The following is an 18,906-nucleotide window of genomic DNA, read 5'->3' as shown; positions in this document are numbered from 1 at the left end:
GCAGAGAGCAGAGCCTGCTCGGGATCCTCAGCTGCTGAAATGCTTGTTCCTGTTCTATTTCTGCTTGTGTTGAAGAAATGCAAAGAGTACCCTGTATATGGCACTGCCTGCCAGAACTGGGCATTTCTCGTGGGTCTGCAGGTGTCTCCTAAACACTGAGCAGAAAGAAAAATGATGTGATGCAGCTACAGTTTGTGTGTTTTTATCTGTCTCTCATGATTGTATGGCTTTTGTGTTGCTTCGTGGGCCTGTTAGTGCATCCTGCCATAGAGATATATTGCCAAAAGAATGTGTTGCCTTACACTTGCCCACAATCCCGTGTTAAAATGACATAACGCAAATTCGTCATCCAAGTTTGAGCTGTTTAGAGATGATAATCCCACTCCCATGGGACTATACTAAAACTGTGTGTTAAGCTGCAGTGGGAAGTGAACTTGCATTGTCCCCCTTGGAGGAAGAGGGTCCCATCCAGCATCCAGAGGTCACTAGTTGGAGTTAATCTAATGCTAATGGGGATTAACACTAATATGGAACTCCCTTTCTGTTATCCAACTTTATCCGCTCCCTTTCCTTTCCACATCCAACTTTATGAAATAGTTTTCTACAATTTATTTCTTCTGCATAGGGATAAGCATGTCAGTTCCTGTGAAAATGAAGGGTTTTATATCTGTCTGGGGAGGAATTCACTAGCAAATTTTATTCTGGGATGCTTCTGCACTGGGCTTTAGTTCACTGGCATAAATCACAGAGATAGAAGAAGTCTCAACTTATTCATCACATGTGCTTCTGGAACCCAGAAAACTATTGAAAACCTTAGCATAACAATACGTAGCCGATAACAAGAATAACAGGGTCTAAGACAGAAAAGTAAGTACTCTGGGGAGACTTCACACCTGTGATTAACTGGCTCAGACCACTGTGTGCACAATATATTGTGCCAAAAGGGAGAAGAAAGATTCCTCATCTGAGAAGGCAGCACAGATGTGAACATCCACAGAGACGGCAGCCCTCTTGCAGTTAAGTCTTGAGGGCATGGCTGACTGAATATTAAGATAAAAAATATGGGCAAAATTCTCCTCCTTTCACCAGCAAAGCACACTTGCTCTGGGGACTTTCAAGGAATATGAATTCCAGTTCTGCTCCTGGGGTTATGTGCATATAAGAGGGCTTCTACAGGATTATTAGCACAAGAGGTGGAAAAAAAGAAGAAAGAGTTAGGAGCTGCCGGAAACAGGAGGAGCCTGAGCAAAGAGCTATTGGTTCTGCTCTGATGAGATTATTTTATGCAAGTCCGTTAATGTCTGAAGTCAGTCCTGTTTAAAAATTAATGTTTAAAAATTAATGGTATGGCTATAAACTCACATTAAGGACATTGTAAAAAAGAGCTTACTACCTAGTATGTCATCCCAATTGAAGTCAATGGGCCAATTTCTCTCTAGAATGACCAAGTTCAGTAGCAAATATTTGTAGGTTGGGATCTAAGAACAGAATAGAATAGAACAGAATAGAATAGAATGCTTCAGTTGGAAGGGACCTTCAAAGACCACTGAGTCAAACCTGACAACTTCACCAGAAGTTATTGAGGGCCTAATCCAAATGCCTCTTGAACACTGACAGGCACAGGGCACCTGTGCTTCTCAAGGAAGCCCATTCCAGTGTTTGAGCATCCTCACATTAAGAAACTGTTTCCTTATGTCCAGCCTGACCCTTCCCCGGTGCAGCTTTGTGCCGTTCCCATCCTGCCATCAGTTCCCAGGAGCAAAGCCCAGCACCTCCCTCTGCTTTCTCTCCTCAGGGTGCTGCAGAGAGCAGTGAGGTCACCTCTCAGCCCCCTTCTCTCCAGACTGGGCAGCCCAGTGCCTTCAGCCTCTCCTCACAGGACGTGCCTTCAGCCCTTTTACCAACTTTGATGCCCTCCTCTGGGTGCTTTCAAGTACTTTACCATTCTTTTTTATATTGTAGAGCCCAGAGCTGCACACCATATTCAAAGTGAGGCTGCAGCAATACTAAATATAGTGAGAGAATCACTTCTCTTGACTGGCTGGCTATGCTGTGTTCAGTGGAACCCAAAACATAAGAAATAAAAATAAGATAGGCATATTCAGCTTCCAAAGTTCAGGTATAATAAGTTAGCCTAGTTATTGAAGCCATGGGCTTGCAAATGACACCAATTCCAGGAGAACTGCTGGAAGACGAGCAAATTGGGCCAAAGAGAGCAGATGGCTTTTTTGATGTAAGCTGTTTGATGGAAATGGACACGAATCAGAGACATTCTATTCCCAGAAGAGAGCAGAATACATCACTGAATGTGACATTTACAAAATAGGATTATATTTCCAAGAAGTAAATGCAATCCTAAAAGGGTAATAATTGCCATATAATATAGCTGCATAGCATTTTTGTGATTTTGTCACTGAGAATGTTGAGTCAGTGAGGGAATAAGCCTGAGGAGATGAGGTAGAGCTGGCCTGGCTGAAAGTCATCTGATCCATGCCATCTCCATACACAATTGCCTTTGACAAAGTCTAAAACATGAAAAGCTTCCATGATGCAGACAGGTAACCACCAACTTGAAATGCAAATCTCAATCTGAAAATAATAACTACCATGACTAAAAGTAACAAATATATGTGACTTGTTTCTGGATTAGTTTCTGCCTGATTTATTTTGTTGATATCTGTTCTTTCCATAGCTCAATCTGCACAGCCTGTTTGGCTCTTCTCTTGCAGTTGGTCAGCAAATTCCAACCTTTTCTGTTTTATAGAATCATAGAATGGCTGGGGTTGGAAGGGACCTTAAAGATCATTCAGTTCCAACTCCCTGACATGGGCAGGACTGCCACCCACCAGATCAGGCTGCCCAGGGCCCCATCCAACCTGGCCTTGTGTACCTGTTGATACCTTTGAAGTGTAATTTAAGAAAGAGATCTGTTCCTGGCATAATCTTTTGAACATGCTTTCTAAAAATCTTTATAACTCACAATGTCCGTTGGAAAGAAAAACACACACGTCTTTAAGTTACAAAGTTCAATGGTGAACTCTTTGAGAGCACATCAGAAAAACAGTTTACATAGGATGAAGTCTAAGGCTACGATGAAATTTACACTTAGAAGTCTTGGAGTGCTTTTCTCAGAAGATGTCTGATGAAAATGTGGAGCTGGCTGTAACCAGGTGGGACCAGGTAACAGAGGGCATGTGTGTTTCACAATGAAATGATTTAGATAACATACCCCCAATAGGGGATTATAAGGCTGTGTGAGAAAACTAAATAAGCAGTCAAAGGTGGAACAATTGTCTCGTGTTTATCTGTTAGCTGATCATGCTCCTTGGCATGAGTTCTAATAATTTTTGTGGTTACCTATCAGCTGCTGCTAGAGCTACAACACAATTCTTTTGCAGTGGAGGTATTAAATGACCTGCAAATATCATGTAAGAAGATAGAAATAAACTCATTTGCTTGTACACAGGGTTTAAAAATAAAAGGACCGGGAACATTAAGGACAAGATGTTAAAAATAAGTAATATGTAAAGCCCTTAGCTACCACAGATAAAAAGATTTTCGCCCTCAGGGATTCAAGTCATGCCACACGAAATGAATGAAAGCATGCTTAAAAGAAACAGATGACACATTATTCTGTTAATAATAGCACAGCATTCGGTTGCTCGGTCATCTTATTTTAACTTAGGATGTTTAAAACATATTCTTTCTGCAAAAGCAAACTCCTCATTTATGTCATTTGAAAGAAGAAACCCTTCTTTCCTATTTTGCCAGTAGATGCTAATGTTTAAAGAACCAGTTTTAGTGACTGCCAAACAAACTGAATGGCAATTTCAAAAAACACAAGCAAACAGACCAGCACAAAACCAAGAGTGTTTCATATAAATGAATTTAGACCACAGATAAACAGAACATTCAGCAATTCATATATGTAATGAAGAACTCTGAAGTGCTAATGGCAAGCAAGGCTACACTCAGTAGCTTTGGGTGAACAATGATGGTCTCCGTACATCATTGTCCATTTGGATCTGCTCTCTCCTTTTTCTTCCTCCTGCTCCTCGTGCTGCCATCCTATGTGGATCTGAACCCTATGCAGACTGCTTAGGACTAGATTTTTTTTTGCTAATGTGCCCACAGAGAGCCTGGTGTAAGCGGTGCATGTGGGTAGCCACAGCTTCTACTACTTTGTTCATAGTAAATAATAATATGTGGCTGTCAGTTCTCATCAAAACATTCATTTCGAGTTGTTCTTGTTATCAGATGTTTCTGCATATGCTTGTGGAGACTCAAGATCAATGTGTCTTCTGTATAAATCTGTTTATTTCCTTCAAAATGGAATTCAGACTAAGTTAATCATTCTGGGAGTGATTTTTTTTCTCCCCAGCATAATAATTTCCTTGATGGTTATTGTTATCTCTAAGAGACACATCAGCTAACAGTAGAGCTATCTGCTATTATTAGCACCCAGTAACTAGATAATTCCTGATTTTCCATATGATTGGGAACAAAGATGCACAGTTTTAAATCCCACTATAATATTTAATTATACTACTTGATCATGAGCTCTTTCCACACAACACTTAACTGTTCCCTTAAGAGGAAAACCTCAGGTTTTTTGGCTACAAGGCCACATCAGCCCCTTTAAAGATGCCAGTGGTCCTTTTTAGTTTTGGTGAGCTATTTGGAAGGCAGATCTCAGGCTTTGCCCCTTTCAGGAGTGTTTAGACAAGCATGTCACCTCAGGAATACAATACCAAAGCCCATATTTGGTTATACAATCGTGAAAGATCATCTTCTGTTTATAAACAAACAATTTTTCACAGGGGGGATAAATCCAGCCTCCCTTATCTTTTCTTATCAGAGTGAGCTATTAAGCGGCTTTGTAAAATAATTTATTCTCACTTAATTTGACATTTCATACTGGAAGATAAACATTCCCTTCAACTTTTTGGAGGATTGTCTTTATTACTTTCCTCCCATCTCAACCCTCAGATGAAACTGGCTGGGAACCACTACATTACTCACTGGTGATGCTGGCCAGAGTCTGCCCCATGCCACGTACTGCTGACAATAGGAGCAGCGGTGGCACTCAGTTCCCTCAGATATCTGATGAATTCAGCTCTCTGGGCTACAGGAAAGGCCTCAATTAATTGAATGGAGATGGTCCTGGTATGGATGTAGTCCTGGGCACCCTGCACTGGATGGGCCTGCTGGTGCAGGGGTTGGGCCAGAGGGACCCAGGGGGCCCTGCCAGCCTCAGCCATCCTGTGAGTCTGAGATTTAAGTGCTCAGAATATTAGAAGGTGTTCCTATTTGAAACAAAGCAAAACAAAACAAAACAACAACAACAAAAACAAACCAACCAACCAAAAACAAACAAACAAACAAACAAAAAAAACCTGTAATCTTTTCCTCTGTGAGAAACCAGGCCTTTCTCACCAAAAGAAATGGAACTCAGCCCTCCTCTTCTGAGTGGCCCAGAGACCATCTCTCCTCCTCTCCAGGGACTACTCAGTCTTCTTGTCAGGTTACAGTCCTGCTTTTCTCATTGAAGCTTAATTAATGATGATTATATAATCCTCCCAAATGGAAAATCAAATCTCTTGTATTTGATTTAGCACAGGCAGTGACTCATGCAGTCGCTCAGTGCAGCTTGCACTGTTGCTTGGCTGCTGGGCCCCTCTTGCCTAGGCACAGCTAATTCAAGGGGGTTCACTCCTGTGTAGGCAGCTTGTGCCACATCCCTTGGTGCAGAGACAGCTGCCTGTGCAGTAGGTATAACAGAGCGCAGAACCATGCCCAGAACCAGCCTAGGTAGATGCTGCTGTGAACCTGGCTCGGGCTGGAGCAGCTCCTCTCGCCTCTAGCTGTAGCTGAGCTGAGAGCTCTAGGGACGGTGTTCTTCTGAAAGAATGAACACATGCCGGCAGCAATGTGAACTTCACTGGCAGTTTCTGGGAGCTGCATGTACATCTCCCTGCCCTGCACCATCTCCCTTCCAGGATGGAGTAAAGTTACTCCTACACAGGCTTCATGCAGGCTATGCAAGGTCTGGATCCCCAGTAGCAACCCTGGTGACAAGTCACCAGGGTATAAATCAGGTATCTGTTCTGCTTTAGCAAAAATAAATAAATCTCATTGGCATCTCAGTGTTACAGTAAAACGGCCTTTAAAGCTGAAGAGGGAATTAGCCCCACAGCTCCCGATGAAGTTAGGGAGAGCAGCTAAGCCCCTAAGACTGTCTAAGTCTCAGTCCTTCAATTTAATCCATTCAAACCCATCCCTATATGATGTTCTCAGCCATAAGTAACAGAGAAGGTACGAGAGAGAAGGAAGGGGACAACGACTCTGAGACCCCAACACACATCACCCTCTTCCCCTAAGCACTGCTGCTGTGTCAGCAATGAACAAGAATAAAACAAGTCTGAGAAAGGAATTCAAGAGAGGTTATATAAAAGGTTACATGGAAGTAGGATAAAACTAGCGACATTTCTGTTAAAGAGGCCAAAAATGTACCTGCCCGTACTTCAAAACACTCAATGAAGCTTGAGAGGAAGAGGTTAGGACTGTCATTAGGACCATCCCTACCACAACACTAGCTCAGTGGGAATGAGACATCTTAGCGTTCTGGGAAGACCCTGTGCTGGGGCAGCAGGGCCATGCAGGCAGAGCAGGCTCAGGAAATGCTCAGCAAATTGCAGAAAAACAAAGGTAAAATTTGGCATTGGGCAGCTAAAAGGGAGCAGCAGAAATTTGTATTTAGAGAAGAACATCCTGTATCCGTCTCCCATGCGTAAAAACATGCTCACACTTCCACTGCTGTGAAAAGCTACAGGGAAAAGCATTCTTGAATACATTCATAAGGAACATCTCCAGCTAATTAAGCCTAATTTGCAATTTCTGTGCTCTGCTACCTCTTTTTTTTTATCGTAGCCTAGCCTCTGCAATGGGGAGAGGGAGCACCATCTCACAGACCAGGGACAAGTGCTGTGCCCTCCCTCCTGACCAGAGAGTCCGTCTGCAGCAAATCAGGGAGAAATTGGAAGAGGTGACATGAAGCGGAGGATTTAGAGAAAAGTGGCACATGCAAGAAAAAGCAGAAAATTGAAGCAGGAAGCACGTGTCTTATTTGTGAGCTATAAGCTGGGGTCCTTGCAAAATGATTTGGTGTCTTCTGAAATCAATATGCTCGCATTTAGTTTGTATGCATTTAGCTAGGGGAGGTATCTGGAGCAGCAGAAAAATGCAAGTTTTATCTTTCTTCTGAGAAATAGCCACTGATCCAAATGCAGGGATGTGAAATCCTAACAGGGAAGAGGGCAATTTTAAGGTCACATGAAAATAAAAGGCTGAGAATCCTTGAGAAAATGGATCAGAAATTCCCCTGGCAGAAATGTATCCTTATGAGTCAGCACCTGAAATCCGGTTTCTGCTCTAGAAAACAGAACAGCTTGGTGCGTGCGTCTGCCACGCGGCCGCATTTTGCTCCATTCAAACTAGAAAGCATACTGGTGGTTGCATTTTTATACAAATACAGCCCCAAACCGTATGGCACCAAGCAAGAAATACATGCCTCCATGCTGCACGTAGGTTTCTATTCTAGTCGCGTGGCTCAAGACCAGAAAGTTAAATGGGGACAGGGACATTTCTTCACAGTGTGGTGTGCGGTTTCTGGAAAGCACAGTGGGGAATTTTTGCTGAGGATGACCTATTTGGAGCAATACCAGCAACTTTTGAAATGCCACTCCAGAGTTCAATCAGACAAGTAACTACAGCAAACTCAGGCAGGCAGGAGAGGAGAAAGAGATAAAAGAATATTTCATTTCTGAACACTAATAACCATGGAGCAATCTGTTTGTTAGGGATCACACGAGCTAGAAATCTGCCCCTCGTCCCTTGAAAGACTGTTTCCTAAGGATGACCATTCTGCAATGCAGGCTGTGCCAAGTGCATTTCTCTCCCTGCGCTGTGGTATCAGGCTCTGCAGTGCTGGGGAGGAGTGGGAAATGGCAGCCTGAGAGGAGGCCTCAGGGCACTGCACTGTTGCTCTTCCCCAGAATGGCCCTATGGGGATGAGAGGGCAAATCTGGTAGGCTATTGCCTCTGGCACAGGCTGGGATTTGTGTTCCATGTAAGACAGTAGATAGGATGGCACTTCTCTTGTGTAGCTAATGGGTACAGCCTTAAATCGCAGTACTGGGGAGCACAACCCAACCCTCCTCTGAAGGTGGCAGTATTTGCAAATTTGCCCAGCATTCAGAGCAAGCAAAGGGCACGAGCAACAGGAACTGACACAATTTTGGCCACTTCTCATCCAGCTTTTTCAAATTGGCTGTTAGGTCCATGTGAAGCGAAATCTGCCCCACATCATTACAAACAGCCCTTTCAGTACAAGCCTGTGTTGTTCAATGGAACAATACTTACAGTTTATTTTACATAGCTAAAGTAACATTTATACAACGATTAAAGCTTACCATTGCTGTAAGACCGAAAATTTCCTACAAATTTTATGTATTCATATGTTGGAAATTCCTTTGGGTTCAAACTTCCTCTCAGAAGATGACAATAAAACTCTAGTTCATTATCAGCTGGATTGTTAAAAGAAGAAGAAGAAGAAATAAATATACTATTTAAGCTAAACACAACCCCAATCTTGCAGCACAAGAGCAGTGTGTTACCACTCAGAGTCCTATGCACCAAGGTGCACAAAATGGCAGGGCCAGAGCCTCTGCAAGAGCTCTATGTGCAGCTGACCTATGTTGGCCTGTTCTCTTAGACCGTCTTCACCATAGGAGTTACACTGACACAACGTCCGTGTATTGAAGTAGAGAACAGGATCCTACAGCTATGGCTTTTTTTCTGTCTAGGCTTTTCATGACTCACAGCTGTTTTACATCTTGCATTGGAAAACTATACCTAATTACTTCAAAAAATCTATTAAATTAACTTCAGCATATTAACTATCAGCTGCAGGTTTTATGTATGCAGTAGATTAAGCAGCTGTACATCTCACATTATTGTGTGCTTTCTGTTGTCCTTCATCTTACCTCCTAGAGTGAACAAGGTTGAGGCAAATAAAAGGATTTTTAAGAAAAATAAAATTCAATTTGAAAAAGAATTATGATGATTTTACAGCTACTTTTCAGCTATAATGCAAAACAAAGGTATGCACCGCTAGGATATCTCTGAACAGCATCTTATTTTAATGGGCTGAAATATCAATTAAGATGTGATTTGTCTCAGGCAAACTGTTACCACTGGCTAACCTATTTTCCTCAGCTGTCTCAAAAGATGCTATATTTAATAATTAACACAACTGCAAGTAGACTTAGCCTAGTAAAATAAATGCAATGAGTTTCATTTAAAAATAGTACCAAAAGGTCATGCCAGGTGGCAAGATCCTTTTGAAATGCTATGAACATCAGTTTCATACTGCATGCCTTGTAAAAAAAACCTCCTTCTGTGAGAAGTTTTTTATCCTACCCACGATTTTTGATTTACTGGGAAAGATAAAATAAAACTTACTTTTTAGATAATCCGATGAGGCAGAATCTGTCATAAGCATACAGGAAGATAACATCTTATAAATTTCTGAATGTTCTTGTTCCGGGAGGAAATTTAACAAGTTCTGATCCAAGACATCACACTGCAAAAACAAACCAACAGAAATATTGAGAAAAAACAGCAATTTCACGACAGGCACCGCCATAACATTCACATTGCATGTCGACTCCTTTCTTCAGGAGATGTTCTGCCACGGACATCACTTTGTAGCAGTGGCAGTCCCCTAGGATGGGGAATTTGCGGCCAAGAAGTCCAATGGCATCCTGGATGGTACCAGAAATAGTGCAGTCAGTAGGAGCAGGGAGGTGATTGTCCCTCTGTACTCAGCACTGGTGAGGCCGCACCTCAATGCTTTGTTCAGTTTTGGGCCCCTCACTGCAAGAAAGACATCAAGGCCAAGGAGTGTGTCCAGAGAAGGGCAACAAAGCTGTGAGGGGTCTGGAGCACAGGTCTTATGAGGAGCAACTGAGGGAGCTGGGATTGTTCAGTCTGGAGAAGAGAAGGCTCAGGGGAGACCTTATCGCTCTCTATAACTATCTGAAGGGAGGTTGTGGAGTGGTGAGGGTTGGCCTCTTCTCATGCAGTACTAAAGATAGGATGAGAGGGAATGGCCTTAAGTTGCACCAGGGGAGGTTCAGGTTGGATACTGGGAAGAATTTCTTCTCAGAAAGAGTGGTGAGGTACTGGCATAGGCTGTCCAGGGAGGTGGTGGAGTCACTGTCCCTGGAGGTGTTCAAGAACCATGTGGATGTGGCACTGAGGGACATGGACAGTGGGCATGCTGGGGGTGGGATGACAGCCTAGATGATCTAAGTGGTCTTTTCCAGCCTCAGTGATTCCATGAATTCATGGTGCCACCAGCACAAGCCCTCTGGAGCTGAATGTCCAGGTGTTTCCAGCCTTGTGGCCAGGGGGTAGGAACCCAAAATGCACCCAACAGCAAGTGAGAGCTACTCACTGGTATGGGGATTTGGGAACAGAAAGAGGTATCCATTTCTGTACAAGGCTATAACTGGCCCATGATGGATAAGACAAAGAGTATGTCACAAGGTTGCCAAGAAAAACATCTTCCTGTATTCAGTGCAGTGGCCAACATAATGCTTGACAAGCCTACCTGAAAGGAAGTTTTGAGGTAAAGTAACCCTCTAATGGCATTAACTTGTGCTCATCTCACTGGAGACCACCTTGGGCTAAGCTGGCATACTGAGCTGTGTCATCAGAGCAGCTGCTAGCAGACTGCACGTTTGTGCTGAAAATGTGTTAGCCCTGTATGAGACTGGCAAGTTATTAATCATCATCATTTATTCATGTATTTACTTAAGATTACGCTTTGGATTCCCTCTGCTTTCCACCCATGCCTGCTGTTCTCTGTGTAATTCCTATTTAGGGTAGGGAAATGCAGTGAATATACTCCAAAAGTTAGAGTGGGACAGTTTGTACCCTTACCTTGATGTGAAAATATATTAATTTATTCAGTTACAAGTATTCACTGAGTGTGCTCATTACTTGAATATTCCTTTTGTGAAGAATACTTGAAAATTATTTTTGTGACTTCAATATATACCTCTTTAATACACAACTCATTGATACTGCATGTGATACAGGTTTTTATATATACATTCACATTATAGTCACACAAAATATATTACATTGTCCATGTAATTTTGAGTATATGAAGCAAGAACATCTGAAGGAAAACTGCTGTGCTGAGTGCAGTTCAAGGCTTATGGCACAGTCTCAGAAAAGTAATTTTCCTTCCCAATCCTTTTTTACCTGTAAACGGTAGATAATGATGCTTATCCACCAGTCTCGCACAGGTGTCATGAGGGTTAATTACTCTCCCATCCACTCAGCAGTAGCTGTGGGAGGGCTGGAAGGACCTGCTCACCGCTAGATGCAGCCCATCTCTGCACCTGATGTGAGCTGTCATCGCTCCTCACATTCATTACTGCTTTGTTGGTGACCCGGGGATGCACTTTCAGAGGTGCCCAGTGCCAGATCAGGAGGCCATGGGCACAAAGTGGAGCACAGGAGGTTCCCCCTGAACACCAGGAGCACTTCTGTGCTGGTGACAGAGCACTGGCACAGGCTGCCCAGAGGCTGTGCAGTCTCCTCCTTGGAGATCTCTATGGCCCAGGGCACCCTGCTCTGGGTGGCCCTGCTAGAGAGGGGTTGGGCCTGAGGGACCCAGAGGGCACTGCCAGCATCAGCCATCCTGTGGTTCTGTGCTGCCCTTTGTCTCCATATTGAGATCAAGTTTTGCAGTATCCCTTCTGTTTAGGATCATATCCATAGGGACCTGTGATTATGTGTATGGTAGGAGTTCCTGGAGGGCTTGTTCAACACGACTGTCAGAACATCCTGCTGCCAGGGGTGCCATCTATTCATTGATTTCACTAGTTCGCAAGTCCTGGCATTATGGAGACAAAGGGCAGCACAGAACCACAGGACAGCTGAGGCTATGTTTGCCTCCATCGTGTACCATGTCCAAAATTTAATGCTTGTTTTGCATCTTTTCTATTGGCATACACCAACTTTTTCTTCTTTCTTTCTTTCTTTTTTTTTTTTTTCCTAGGAAAAACAGATAGAATCTCCTTCTTCACGTGTTTCACAGCTCTTCCCATTGGAGAGGTCAGGCACACCTGTGGAGCAGTGCACAGAGCAACTTCTGGATCTCATCCAACTCAGGAATACAACAATATTCTTGAATCAATTTGCCAATCAGAAGCATATTGACAGGCCAAAAATAAAGAAGGGAGTAAATATACCAGAGTCTCACTGGAGCTGTAGGAAATGTCACGCAAGCTCCTCAGAGCTCATTTTGTACCAGACCCAAAGAGCAGCCAGCTGGTGCCATGACAAAAAGGTGACAGGAGACAGGGAAAAAAATGTAATCACCACAGACAAAAATGCAGGGGTTGGGGGGGAACACTTGCAGCTTTGTCCAACTGCTCTGCAGTGAGCAGCTCTGTAAGCCCTGATGTTTAGCTGAAGCACCCACCACTGTCCTTGGTCAGTGAGCAGGTGCAGCACCTTTTGCCCGAGTCCAGGAGAAAGAAAGCAGTGTTTCCTCCTGTGGGTTGGAAATTGTCACTCTGCCATCTGCATTTAGCTGTTTCATCAAGCAAAGCCTGTAAGAAGGGGCAGGGGTGACCCCATTCCCAAGACCTGCATGGTTTTGGGGGTGTAGTGTATCAGCTGATGCTAAATGCTTTGAGTTGTGACCAGATTTACAGTAGTTCACTTTAACTACAGTCAGTCTAACCACATTAACTAAACCTCTCTTCACATCAGCTGACCCTGGAAGAAGTCTCCAAATCTTGCAATAATAGACTATTTAGAATTACCACAGAGGCAGCTGGCATCTGAAAACGCTCCATGGAACTTAGGGAAGCTGAATAAAAGAGAATTGGATATATTTACTCTCAGCACCAGAGTCTTCCATGATTTTAATGACAGAAAATACATCAGATTTGTGGATAGGGGCCCTCAGAGAGCCCTGCTTTGCACTCTGCCCAATTGTGCCTTCCCTTCTGTGCTCAGACCAGCAGATTTACACAGTATCTTTTTTTTCCTCTGCATTCACAGAGGAGGAAGAATTGGTATTTTGTCCCTCCAACAGTGACTGAACGTAGCTTACCTATAGATTCTGAAGGTAAACAAAGTAACTGATGTAGATTTTCCAGAAAGTACTCTGATCAGTTTTACAACTTCAGAAGACAAACAGAAAGGACAGCAAAAGGGCTAAAATGGCCCATGAGCCCCACAGTCCACATGAGCATAATTTGCACACCTCGTGCTGGCAGAAACCGTCCCTGTTTGCTCAGCTTGCGCAGCATGCTCCGCAGGTGCAGACTGGTGGGGCAGGGTTTGGCCGCTATTGCTCTGTCAGCCCTGAGCTCTGTGGGACTTCTGCAGCTGCCTCCAGGCTGGTTCCTGACCCTGGCTGCTATGTGCTGCTTTGATGGGAGCAGTTATGGAGGTAAGCCTGCTGTTTTTTGGAAAGGGTCTGACATCGGTGGTCCTCCTGAAGAGGTAATTTCCTGCAGCAGATCTACCATGTCCACTAAGATCAATGTTTGGAAGGACAGGACTGCCCCCACCAGCTCAGGCTGCCCAGGGCCCCATCCAACCTGGCCTCGAGCACCACCAGAGATGGGGTTCTCTGGGCAGCCTGTGCCAGGGCCTCACTGCGCTCTGAGTAGAGCATTTCTGCCTAAAATCTAACCTAAATATCCTTCTTTTATTTTAAAACCATTCCTCCGTTGTCCTATCGCTATCAGATAGTGGAAAAAGTCGGTCTCTCTCCTATTTATATGCTCCCTTCATGCAGTGGAAGGCCACAATGAGGTCTCCCTGGAGCCTTCTCTTCTCCAAGCTAAACAAGCCCAGCTCCCTCGGCCTTTCTTCACAGGAGAGGTGCTCCAGCCCTCTGATCATTTCTGTGGCCTTCCTCTGGACCCACTCCGACAGCTCCCCGTAAATCAGTAAGCGTATGAAAACACAGCAGTTTGCATGCAGGACAATGTTCTCTCTGCCTTTGATTTGAAGACAAATGTCAGAAAATAGTCAGCCACTGGGTTTTCAACTGTTGAGGATTAAAGAAAACTGGAGTAGATAGATTCAGTTCAATCTGTTGTTGCATAGCAATATTCTTGCATTTACCAGGAGCTGCCGTCTTTTATCAAGTTCCTTTCGCCTCAGAAAAAAATAATTTTTGTTCGTACTACAGCAAGGTAGTGTGGAATACATTTGGCTGGGTGGAAACATAGCACGTATTTGGTGAAAAAGTAAACAAGATAAAAATAATTGTAATTTTCTGAAGAACATGGGAATGGTGGCGATGAAATAATGACTTGGCAGCTATTGTTTTCTCCTGGGCATGCATTTATTTGAGACTGAGCTACCAAACAATGAGTGTTTGGATTAATCCTTCATTACTGCACCATTCCTCCCAGAGCAGCCTTAAGAACAGAAGCAGGATCCAGCGCAGCCCATCTCTGCTGCATTCACAGCAGCATCTCCACCAGCAGCTCAGGTAGGGGAACAGTCTCCGTCTACCTCCTGCCCCTCTGAATGCAATGGGGTTTATGTGTCTTTTACCTCCCTGGAGCAGAATAAGGCCCTTAACAAGCTCCTTGCCGGACTGAACTGGCTTAGAAATCAGAGATGGAGAAGATCAGCCAGGTCAACCCATCCCTCCCCTGACCAGAGGATTCCCACAGAGCTTTTTCCATTCAAACCCAAGTGCCTCATAGCAACAAAAACCTGAACTGTGTGAATCACACTGAGAGGGTGCAGAGACGATCAACATCAGCAACTGGCGTAACGTAGGGACAAAAACTCTCCCTGAATTTGAAAGAAAACATCCCCTCACCCCACCTCCCACCCTCCTGTGTCTAACACGGCTGAGCCCAATGCTATGGTTTTTAGTAGAAAAAAGCTTGTGCCAGAGTTACTCACTGGTAAATGCCCTAGAAGAGGTGTGATGCTGTCAGACACGTAGATGATGCTCCCACCTGTGGTTACTGCTATGATGAAGCCGTCCAACGCCTAAGGAAAACACGCAAGTGGAAAGTGCTTTAGTAGGGAAGAGGGGGGTAAACAGCATGTCTCACTGCATGTTGATCAAAACTGTTTTACTCCAGCACCGTATTGTTGTTGAGTCGTAGGAATGTTATCTCACGTTGCAGAACAGTAATTCTCTGATTTTACAGTCTGATTTAACTTTTACAACGCTCTTTGTAGTCTACTAAAACCTACTATTGAAGCAACAAAGGGCTCACAGGAATATTTCATGTCTCGGTTTTTAAATTAATCACACATTTTAATAATGCAAAATGACTAAGACTGGATCCCTTGGAAGTTATTAAAATGAACATTTGAGCTCTGTGTAAATATCAAAGGACGATGAAAGGATGCAGTCCTATCTCAAAATGGTAGTTCTCTGCAAAACCCATAAATCTCAGTTTGTATTAATGTAACGTTGTATATTACTGGGCTTTCATGTAATTAAAAGCAATGCAAATGATCAAATAATCCTTAGTCTGACTTTTAATTGAGTGATTTATTCTAAAGGTCATGGTACTGGATTACTCATTCCAAGAGAAATTCCCCCTTCTGCAGAGCTCCTTCCCCACTCAGGTCCCACCTTGTGGTGAGCCCCCTCATGCCCAGCACTGAAGGGAATGCCTTATCCCAGTCCTCTACACAGCAGCAATTTCACTTTCAAAATTAGTTCCTTCTTTATTTGAGCCACAAAGCTTGAAGCTCAACCTTCTTCTAAGTTAAACCTAGGTAGATTTCTAGATTTAAAGCAACATTTCACCTACCCCGATCAGAACCGCTCAAAAATTCAGTCAGTAGCAGGCGCTTAGAGACAATATTAAAACCTTCTCATCGTTACCAAGGAGCCACTGGCAAAGTGCCTTCAGGTGGAGTGGCTGAGTGCCCTCTCTGCCAGGTTACAAGTGATTTGGATCTGGTGCTGACTGCCCCATTGGAGCAGCACAAGTGCCGCGAGCAGGACTGAAAGTTTCAGGTGTACTCCAAAGACAGGTGTGTGGCCAGCAGCCCGGTAGTGGTGGCACTGGGTCACAAACCTTCCCTGCAAATCTGGGCACCCCTCCAAGCCAGGCTTGGATCCTGTGAGCTGCAGAACATCTTTCTCCCCTGCTGACTTCAATAAGGGAAAGAATTCTGAGAACACTAGAAATGCTAATTGTTTGGTAAAAAAACAGGAGAGCACAAAGCCTTGAATAAAGACACAAACATATGTTCCTTTTTCCAGAGAATGCTGAGCACCCACAACTATTTAAGTCAATGGGAATCTGCTGGTGCTACAATCCTTTGAAAAGCAGGTCAATAACTTATACCCCAGCAGAAGAGTATGTGTTTAGCATTTCTGAAAACCCTCCAGCTGCTATAGTTAGTTTGATTTCGTTAATCTAAGTGCAGAGGATATGTTTTTCTTCAGTATAGTACATTCAAGCTGTTTTCTAAAAGGCATGATGTCTGTTAACCCTCAGAAGAGAGCAGTGGTTTCACAAGGCAGCTAGATCGTGCATGTTACTATGGTGAAGGATTTTTTTTTTAAATCTAGTCTTTATTTCATATCCAATGCAAATCATACAAAGTGACTCACATCAGACTTTTGTGGTAAAATCAAGTTAATGTGTGCATACATAATTCTGTGTTTATTTACTTGCAGTCCCCTTCCACCGAGAAGATGGCATGTGGCTCATCAAAGATTTTCCTGCTGCAACAATCATGGATGGACCAACAAACAGATCTTGGTATCCACTCGCATGTAATTTCTTTACTTTTCATTCAGTAAAGAGGGGCTGTTTTCAGGAAAGTTGATGTAGTACTGTGGTAAAATACGACTTTTGAATCAGTGCTTGAAAAAATCCTTCCCTTTCATTGATAACAAAGCAGGAAGTACTTTGAGCAGTCTTGCCGAAATGCTAATAAAATAAGATTAGAGGAAAGGCAAAAAAAAAAGAAAAAAAGGAGTACTGAACATCTGTCTCAACAGAATATCCCAGTACCCAACGTTATCTTGAAGGGCATGGAAAATCAGAGGAGCAGGAAGGTGATCTTTCACTCAGAGGCTGGTGATGCACTGGCATAGGTTGCCCAGAGAGGTTGTGGATGCCCCGTCCCTGGAGGCATTCAAGGCCAGGCTGGATGTGGCTCTGGGCAGCCTGGTCTAATGATTGGCAACCCTGCACAAAGCAAGAGGGTTGAAACTTTAAGGTCCTTTTCAACCCAGGCCATTCTATGATTTGATTTATAAACTAGGAAAATTTAAAGCAAGTGTTTTACTCTAAAACTGCATGGCTGATACAAGCAGAATCAACAGACAAGACATCTACCAACATCTCGGTTCCTGAGGGAACTTTTTTAATGTAGTCTGAAGGAGCAGTGTACATCATGCTCCTGAGCACCAAAGAGGGAGTCAGTGGTTGTGGGTACAGCATGGGCAAAGCATCTCTCAACCCTGAATCTGTGGGATCCCATCTCAGCCAACCTCAGTGTGTTTACTATGGATGAAGATCATTGTTAAAGAAGGTTCTAGCTGTTACTAAGAGAGAAAAATACATTTTAGCAGTTCATTTGCATTTCATCTAAAACGTGCATAAACGCCATTGAGTCACCTCCCTTCAAATCCCAGCTAGTGTTAAAAGCACCTATGGTGTAATTTAAAGATAATTTAAAACCTATCATTGCAAAATAACCCTGCTCTCTATTAGAATAAAAAGTGCTTAATAAGGGCCTGGAAATTCATTACAGTGGAAGTATTAACTGCATCAAGCCTGCAGGAGCTGCCAGGTTTTATCTGGTTGTACAGCACCTAGCACTAAAGAGACGCGACACTGCTGCTTTGTAGGTGCTACTCTTGCATAAATATTAATAATAGCACATTACGAGATCAGGAGAAAAACTGCTGTGTGCCCTTTCTCTCACCTCTGGTTGTGAAAACAAAATGTAATCTGTGATTCAAATCTCTCTTTTAGATTGCATTTCTTGGAGCTCCATCTGCACCTTTGCAGGGTGTGGCAGCAATAGTGCTGCTGGTGCAAGGGTGAGCAGCAGCACTACGTGCCAACTCCCATCCCTTGCTGAAGCAGTGGCTTTGCTTGATGGGCAAACATGGTGGTACCTGAAACCTCCTCTTTGGAGCTGTAAACCACAATTTATTCTATAAGCATGGGCATTTCCACAAGTGCTAGACAAAATTAGCAGAGCCATAGGCATGTTCACCTCCAACATCAGCTGGGTGAATTCCTCATTGCTGAGAAATGAAGGCTTCCAGTCCTGCTGAATTTCAGAAATCTCCGTCTGTGCTGAGACTTCTAGACAAATAAAAAAGACATTTCATTTTTTAAAATTCAAAGAAACATCTATTTTGCAAGACTATATACGAAAAGGTAGAAATTGCGTCTATGTTCAAAAATTTCATTTTTCAAGTACAAATTTTGCATTCAGAGAGAGAGAATAATGACTGCCTACACTGGGCCCAAGCCTGAAGTATTTTCCTCTGTTTTTACTCAACTCAGCTTGAACCAGCTTCTGTGGGAGCTTGTATTCACCTAGCCCTTGGCCTCAGTCAGCATTACTTAAGTATTGTTCAAAAGATAAAAGCATTTTGCGTGAAATTAAAATCAAGATGAGGTTTGGCGCATTCCAAATTGGTATTTACAGTGTGCTGACTCAAAATTGGGACACCTGGGAGCTAGAGTTCAGCCTACAGCTACTGTGTCAAATGAGGAACAGCAAGAAAATCCCTTCAGAGAAGCCCTGAAGCCCCATAACCCCAAACACCAGATGAATTCCTCCATT

General features: G+C 43.4%; 1 protein-coding gene across 7 annotated transcripts in view; it reads right to left on the bottom strand.

The window, feature by feature from the left end:
* The window catches only part of NPAS2 (neuronal PAS domain protein 2), a 99,535-nt gene that overhangs the window by 25,166 nt on the left and 55,463 nt on the right, over positions 1–18,906 (bottom strand). For all 7 annotated transcript variants that reach the window (XM_021413348.1, XM_021413358.1, XM_021413338.1 and 4 more), the window contains 4 exons: positions 18,328–18,419; positions 15,025–15,114; positions 9,523–9,643; positions 8,472–8,585 (listed from right to left, as the gene is read on the bottom strand). In XM_021413348.1, the coding sequence (XP_021269023.1) occupies positions 8,472–8,585; positions 9,523–9,643; positions 15,025–15,114; positions 18,328–18,419 (417 nt within the window). The remainder of the gene's footprint in view (positions 1–8,471; positions 8,586–9,522; positions 9,644–15,024; positions 15,115–18,327; positions 18,420–18,906) is intronic.

This window comes from Numida meleagris, chromosome 1 (genome assembly GCF_002078875.1).
Source record: "Numida meleagris isolate 19003 breed g44 Domestic line chromosome 1, NumMel1.0, whole genome shotgun sequence".
In the NCBI taxonomy this organism is placed as follows: domain Eukaryota; kingdom Metazoa; phylum Chordata; class Aves; order Galliformes; family Numididae; genus Numida; species Numida meleagris.
The sequence above is the reverse complement of the archived record's forward strand: the minus strand, read 5'-3'. Positions and strand labels throughout refer to the sequence as shown.